Below are 7476 nucleotides of genomic sequence, written 5' to 3'. Positions count from 1 at the left end.
CCCGTAGGTAAAGTGGGGCAAAGGGGGCAGTCTACCGCTCCCCCCAAGGTCCCCACCTCTTCAGAGTCCAGAGCTCGGTGGTGCAGGCTGGGCACACAGCGATGGAAGCAGAGTTCTGTCATCCGATTGTAGACCAGCAGGAAGTCTCGCAACTGGGAGAGAGAGGCGCTCAAACTCAGCGACCAGGGCCCCACCCTTCACTCAAGGCCCTGCAGCCCGAGGGTTCCCACAGCCCAGTGCTTCCAGCCCTCGGATCCCCGGTTCTGTGGGGTTCCCGCCATTCGGGCAGGGAGGCGAGTTGAACTTCGGGCGCTAAGGCGACACTACGCTCACTCACGTTTCTCAGTTGCTGCTGCTGCTCCATCACGCCACCGGCGCACGCTTACGCCACTGCCATTACAACGCCTTGGTGCCGCCCCGGAAGTAGTTTCTCGCCCCTCCCCAAGGACTGAAGGGTTGGCTCAAGGAGCGCCCTGCCCCCAGCTCTGATGTCACCTCCGCCCTTATAATCTGCGACGTGGCCTGCTTCTTCTGCCCGGACCGGACGTCACTTCCGCCGAGTCCCTGACCTGCTGCTAGGATCGCGACGGGAACTGGAGCCCGAGGTCCCCGCGCGGCCCGGGCCTGGCGCCCTGAGGGGAAGAGGGGGACCGGCCCTCGCCCCTCCCCAAGGACTGAAGGGTTGGCTCAAGGAGCGCCCTGCCCCCAGCTCTGATGTCACCTCCGCCCTTATAATCTGCGACGTGGCCTGCTTCTTCTGCCCGGACCGGACGTCACTTCCGCCGAGTCCCTGACCTGCTGCTAGGATCGCGACGGGAACTGGAGCCCGAGGTCCCCGCGCGGCCCGGGCCTGGCGCCCTGAGGGGCAGAGCGGCCCGGCCCGAGGTGAGAAGGACATACTTGAGCGAAGGGAAGTTGAATGCACGAACCTGTCCTGAGGGCAAGATGCCCCTGAGCCCTGGGGAAGGAGGAGGACACACCTGATGCCCAGGTGTATGGGGGGGGCGGGGACTGACACACCTGGAGAACATAACTGACTTTGGAGGGGATCACCTATGTCCTAGTAAAGAGAGGCTTTTGCTAGAGGCTGGGAACTTGCATCAGGTGGTGCAACTAAGGCCTGCTGGGGAGGGAGGGCCCTTGGAAAAGGAGGTGCAATGAGATGGAGGAGAGGAGACAACTTGCTAGAGGGGGGAAGAAATACTAAAGAAGTGTGAAAGGCTAAGCAATAGAGAACATATCTGAATGCGGGCTGAGCTCCTAAGCCCTAGAAAAAGATCCATCTCCTGGTGGAAGTAAACACACCTAAGTTCCAAGAGTACACGGATTTTTCTTTCTCTTGTGCACTGCTTTATTTCCACCGCCTCACGTAGTATCTGACACATAGTAGGCACTCACTAAGTGTTGCAGAATGAATATTTGTGGGAATGATCGCTGGAGTCCTGGTGAGAGGTGCGATTGTCCTGGTGAGAACTGGGTGTGCACGTGTAAAAAAATGCATGCCGTGGAGGGGAGAAATGCATAAAATAGAGGAAAGGAGTAGTAGCCGAACCACAGGACACTCAGTCTCTAGAACTTCAGAAATGGCAGGGGAGACCTCCGTCTTCATGAGTGCTTTCCAGTTATCAGAACTATTCTGTGTTGGACTTTGCAGGGCGCTGGGGTGGAGACATTGACTCCAGTCCCCTCCCTAGCCATGACGGACGGGATCCTAGGGAAGGCAGCTACAATGGAGATCCCTATCCACGGGAATGGCGAGACTGGGCAGCTTCCCGAAGACGATGGGCTGGAGCAGGTGCTTCTGTCTGATTATTCGAATTGTTCCAGTTTAGGACTCTTAACGTAGAAGCCCTGGGCTCGTGCCTCCATTTCAGTAACCTTTATCTAACTCCCATTCTTTTTACATATTTTGATTCTGTGCAGATTTCTGTTTTATACCCACTCTATGATGTTTCTTTCCCTTTTTTCCCCTAAAGAATTATCTATATATTTAATTCCATTTGTTATATATATATTTTTAATTTGACCAGACAGAGAGAGGGAGAAAGCAAGCACCAGGTCTAGGACTCCCAACTGCGGTTGGCCATGTGGGAATCCAGTGCCTTTAACCACCATGCCATCTGCCAGCCCCCCCCACTCTATAATGTTGCATTCTCGCCCCTCCCCAAGGACTGAAGGGTTGGCTCAAGGAGCGCCCTGCCCCCAGCTCTGATGTCACCTCCGCCCTTATAATCTGCGACGTGGCCTGCTTCTTCTGCCCGGACCGGACGTCACTTCCGCCGAGTCCCTGACCTGCTGCTAGGATCGCGACGGGAACTGGAGCCCGAGGTCCCCGCGCGGCCCGGGCCTGGCGCCCTGAGGGGCAGAGCGGCCCGGCCCGAGGTGAGAAGGACATACTTGAGCGAAGGGAAGTTGAATGCACGAACCTGTCCTGAGGGCAAGATGCCCCTGAGCCCTGGGGAAGGAGGAGGACACACCTGATGCCCAGGTGTATGGGGGGGGCGGGGACTGACACACCTGGAGAACATAACTGACTTTGGAGGGGATCACCTATGTCCTAGTAAAGAGAGGCTTTTGCTAGAGGCTGGGAACTTGCATCAGGTGGTGCAACTAAGGCCTGCTGGGGAGGGAGGGCCCTTGGAAAAGGAGGTGCAATGAGATGGAGGAGAGGAGACAACTTGCTAGAGGGGGGAAGAAATACTAAAGAAGTGTGAAAGGCTAAGCAATAGAGAACATATCTGAATGCGGGCTGAGCTCCTAAGCCCTAGAAAAAGATCCATCTCCTGGTGGAAGTAAACACACCTAAGTTCCAAGAGTACACGGATTTTTCTTTCTCTTGTGCACTGCTTTATTTCCACCGCCTCACGTAGTATCTGACACATAGTAGGCACTCACTAAGTGTTGCAGAATGAATATTTGTGGGAATGATCGCTGGAGTCCTGGTGAGAGGTGCGATTGTCCTGGTGAGAACTGGGTGTGCACGTGTAAAAAAATGCATGCCGTGGAGGGGAGAAATGCATAAAATAGAGGAAAGGAGTAGTAGCCGAACCACAGGACACTCAGTCTCTAGAACTTCAGAAATGGCAGGGGAGACCTCCGTCTTCATGAGTGCTTTCCAGTTATCAGAACTATTCTGTGTTGGACTTTGCAGGGCGCTGGGGTGGAGACATTGACTCCAGTCCCCTCCCTAGCCATGACGGACGGGATCCTAGGGAAGGCAGCTACAATGGAGATCCCTATCCACGGGAATGGCGAGACTGGGCAGCTTCCCGAAGACGATGGGCTGGAGCAGGTGCTTCTGTCTGATTATTCGAATTGTTCCAGTTTAGGACTCTTAACGTAGAAGCCCTGGGCTCGTGCCTCCATTTCAGTAACCTTTATCTAACTCCCATTCTTTTTACATATTTTGATTCTGTGCAGATTTCTGTTTTATACCCACTCTATGATGTTTCTTTCCCTTTTTTCCCCTAAAGAATTATCTATATATTTAATTCCATTTGTTATATATATATTTTTAATTTGACCAGACAGAGAGAGGGAGAAAGCAAGCACCAGGTCTAGGACTCCCAACTGCGGTTGGCCATGTGGGAATCCAGTGCCTTTAACCACCATGCCATCTGCCAGCCCCCCCCACTCTATAATGTTGCAATCCAAGCTTGCTCCCAACCCCAAAATGCTTCAGCTGCCCCTATGTTCCTGAAGTCCTCCCTCTTCTCTGACCTATAGGACCTCCAGCAGGTGATGGTGTCAGGCCCCAACCTCAATGAAACCAGCATTGTATCTGGTGGCTATGGGGGCTCTGGTGATGGACTCATCCCCACAGGTATGCATGATCTGAGACAGGAAGGTCGCATGGAGATGGGGACAGGAATGGTTTGGGGGAGCATAGGGTATGTCTAAGAAACACTGAATTATATCTGGAGATCTTAGAAATTTCTGCTCATGTGAACTTCATGGACTCTCCTTGTCCAAGACCAGATCCCAGGGCTGTCCATGTGCTCCCCACTGGCCATTTAGCTCCTGAGATAGCTCATTTGTCTTTCCCTCGCTGCCACTTGGAACAAGTTAAGACCTCCACTGCTTTGGAGCTTGAGGCGGACGTGGAATTTGTGAGGCTTCTCAGAGTTTTACTTTAAACTATAAAGTTTAAAGAAACACACACAAAATTCCACTTGCAAACAGATTTCCTGATAGCAGGACCCACCATCCTTACTCCCTGCAACACTCACACACACCCTGTTTCATCTTCCCCTGTATACCAGCCTCTTCCCCATCATCCCCACCAAAGAGGCCAGATGAATTTTGGGGTTTGGTTTTCAGGATGCACGGTCTGGGTTCCTCTAGTGAGCCAGAGACTCCAACGTGTCTCTACCGTCTCCTTCAGCAGGGAAGTCGTTTTCATGTGCTGGGAGGGAAGTATGGATGGGGCCACAGAGTTGTTGATGTATCTGTTAGAGGCTGGTGTCAGAGAACTTGGTCCTTTAGGGTCTGGCCGCCATCCATCTCACAGCACCACTCCTACTGGCCCTGGGGATGAGGTGGCTCGGGGCATCGCTGGAGAAAAGTTTGACATTGTGAAGAAATGGGGCATCAACACATATAAGGTAGGATTCAGCTACTTCTCACTTCCTCAAAACTCCCCCACGTTACTTTTTCCCCAAATGCTAATATCCCATTTCTGCCTGAGACTAGGAGCTTGGGGGTGCTGGGTTAGGTACCTATTTAGGGGGCAGGCAACAGGGTACTGTGGTCTCTGACCTGTTCCCTCAAATTCTAATCAGTGCACAAAGCAGCTGCTATCAGAGCGATTTGGCCGAGGATCCCGAACTGTGGACCTAGAGCTAGAGTTGCAGATTGAGTTGCTGCGTGAGACGAAGCGCAAGTATGAGAGCGTGTTGCAGTTGGGCCGGGCTCTGACAGCCCACCTGTACAGCCTGCTGCAGACCCAGCACGCCCTGGGTGACGCCTTTGCCGACCTCAGCCAGAAGTCCCCAGAGCTTCAGGTACCTCTGTCAGATGAAGAGGGTGGGGAGGATTGGGTCCTGGCCCTCCCTGGCAGTCACTCCTCAGCCTCCCTCCCTCCCTCCTGCAGCCCACAGGGAAAACCCCTCCAGGGTGGTCCAGCCCTGCCCCCAGCAACACTCATCTGTGGAGGCAACCTAAGGGTTTGTACAGAGGTCCAGATGTTGGAGGGGGTGGGGAAGGGGCACCCTAGGTGCCTCATGAATAACTCTTCTGCATCGGTGAGAATGCCTTCAGTGCTCAGCCTAATTGGAGCCCCTCCCCTGCCTGTTGCACTAGCTCTCCTGTTCTAGTCTGTGGACTTATCTGAGAACCCCCACCCAGCACATCCCTACCCCAGGCATCCCCAGGGTGGCCCCACTAACTTTCTGGCTAACAGAGCCTTGCTGGAGGCAGTCCTTGGTTGTTCCAGTTTCCATAGCTGTTTCCTCCTTGGGGAGGAGAGGAATCATAGCTGTTTCCTCCCTGGGGAGGAGAGGAATGAAGGGCTGTACAGCTCTAGTCAGGTAGGGACTGTTACTCAAGGCTTGTCCCTCCCTCCCTCTGCCTTCAGGAGGAATTTGGCTACAATGCTGAGACGCAAAAGCTGCTGTGCAAGAATGGGGAGACGCTGCTGGGGGCTGTGAACTTCTTTGTCTCGAGCATCAACACGTTGGTCACCAAGACCATGGAAGACACACTCATGACTGTCAAACAGTATGAGGCTGCCAGGTGTGGGCACTGGCAGGGCCTAGGGTTTGAATAATTGGCTGGCACGGGTGGAAGTTTGGGCATTAGGGGTATAAAACTCAGGAAGGAAAGAAGAGTATGTGTTGCGAACAGAGGGGTGGAGACCAGCCTATGTCACCCCCTCCCCAGGCTGGAATATGATGCCTACCGAACAGACTTAGAGGAGCTGAGCCTAGGGCCCCGGGACGCAGGGACACGTGGTCGACTGGAGAGTGCCCAGGCCACTTTCCAGGCCCATCGGGACAAGTATGAGAAGCTGCGGGGAGATGTGGCCATCAAGCTCAAGTTCCTGGAAGAAAATAAGGTGCTAATCCCACCCCCTTGATCCTAGCCCACCTTCCCACCTGCAACACTAACCTTCCCTCAGACTTTCCCCATCTTTGGATGGGGGAAACGCAGCCTGGCTAGAAAGTGGGTTGTTCCCTCAGCTCCCTTTGCCTCCGGCCCCTTCCAGGTCAGGCTCCCTCCAGTCCTTGGCCATTTTTAAGTGGGGTGTTCAGTCCCAGGAACATAACTGGGAAAAATCCTTGAACTGTGATACCAGACCTTTAGGCCCAGCAAATCAAGTCAGGTTTCTTCTATTACACTGACCCCTCTCCTTTGACTCCCTGGGTGGAGTTTAGCCCCTGCCCCAAAAGTGCCATCAGAACAGAGTCCACAGGCCTCTGGCTTGCCCAGGCTCAGGCTCATAGCCCCTCAAAAAGGGTACCTGAGTCCAACCTTAGCTGACCCTGCTGGATCCCCAGATCAAGGTGATGCACAAGCAGCTGCTGCTCTTCCACAATGCTGTGTCCGCCTACTTTGCTGGGAACCAGAAACAGCTGGAGCAGACCCTGCAGCAGTTCAACATCAAGCTGCGGCCTCCAGGAGCTGAGAAGCCCTCCTGGCTAGAGGAGCAGTGAGCCACCGCTACCAGCCCAACTTGGCTGTCAAGAAGGACATTGGGAGGGACAGCCCCAGGGTGGGGGAGATTGGACATGGCGTATCCCTTGCCACTTGCCCTCTGCTTGGGCTCCCTTTCCCTGGCTGGGACCTGATACCAGTTTTGTCCACACTGCTGAGGTGGAAAGAGGGCCTGAAGGCCCAGAAGCTGCTGCCCTGTCCTTTATCTTCCTGGCCACTGGGCCACATTCCCAGATCTCTCTCTTCCACTCCACAGCCAAAGGCTATGACAAAACCACTCCCTGGCCAATGGCATCACTCCTCAGGCCTATCCCCAGCTCTGGTGGGGTGTGCCCCTGATCAATGGCAGAGCCTCAAAGGCTCTGTCAGCCAATGGCAGCTCTTCTTGGGCTCCCCTGGGCCAATGATGTTGCCTCCAATACCCTTTGTCCCTCCTCTATGCGTGCCCACTGCAGAGAAGGGGACTGGGACCAAAGGGGTGGGGATAATGGGGAACCTCATTTCTGGCCCTGCATCTGAATGGGTCTCCCCTCACCCACCCACCCAGTTTAATTGTGCTTAGAGCCCAAGAAGATTGGGATCTAGCACTAGGAATAAACCTTTCATAAAAGCAGGCCCAGTGAGGTCCATTTGTGGGGGGCTATAGGTGGGTGGGTTGGGTAGAGAAATACTCAGACAAATAATAAACTAACTCCAATGAAATCAAAAGAGCTGGGGCCGAAGAGAAACAATCCAAAGACCCAATCTTTTCTCCCAGCCCCAGTTGAAATCAAAGCTTTATTTGCCCTTTAGGCCAGGACCAAGATAGTTGTGGATCTTAAG

At 53.9% G+C, this 7476-nt stretch overlaps 2 protein-coding genes across 4 annotated transcripts in view; one reads left to right on the top strand and one right to left on the bottom strand.

Moving 5' to 3' along the window:
- The window catches only part of TIMM10B (translocase of inner mitochondrial membrane 10B), a 3775-nt gene extending 3325 nt beyond the window's left edge, over positions 1–450 (bottom strand). Inside the window, exons 1-2 of the mRNA XM_006161988.3 lie at positions 338–450; positions 57–152 (exon numbers count right to left, since the gene is read on the bottom strand). Of these exons, the coding sequence (XP_006162050.1) occupies positions 57–152; positions 338–364 (123 nt within the window). The 5' untranslated portion in view covers positions 365–450. The remainder of the gene's footprint in view (positions 1–56; positions 153–337) is intronic.
- Positions 451–762: 312 nt separating this feature from the next.
- On the top strand, positions 763–7267 carry ARFIP2 (ARF interacting protein 2). Of its 3 annotated transcripts, none has more exons than XM_006161987.3 (8): positions 763–885; positions 1655–1795; positions 3727–3823; positions 4486–4604; positions 4782–5003; positions 5576–5733; positions 5881–6055; positions 6498–7267. In XM_006161987.3, the coding sequence occupies exons 2-8, from the start codon at positions 1697–1699 to the stop codon at positions 6651–6653; spliced, it is 1026 nt and encodes a 341-aa protein (XP_006162049.1). In that variant the 5' UTR covers positions 763–885; positions 1655–1696; the 3' UTR covers positions 6654–7267. The 3 variants fall into 3 exon arrangements, with proteins under 3 accessions (XP_006162049.1, XP_006162048.1, XP_014448534.1); XM_006161986.3 differs by lacking the exons at positions 763–885; positions 1655–1795 and adding exons at positions 2260–2382; positions 3152–3292; XM_014593048.1 differs by lacking the exons at positions 763–885; positions 1655–1795; positions 4486–4604 and having other exon boundaries at positions 3764–3823.
- The last annotated feature ends 209 nt before the right edge of the window (positions 7268–7476 follow it).

Source organism: Tupaia chinensis, unplaced genomic scaffold (assembly GCF_000334495.1).
Source record: "Tupaia chinensis unplaced genomic scaffold, TupChi_1.0 Scaffold139491_1, whole genome shotgun sequence".
In the NCBI taxonomy this organism is placed as follows: Eukaryota; Metazoa; Chordata; class Mammalia; order Scandentia; family Tupaiidae; genus Tupaia; species Tupaia belangeri.
The sequence above is the reverse complement of the archived record's forward strand: the minus strand, read 5'-3'. Positions and strand labels throughout refer to the sequence as shown.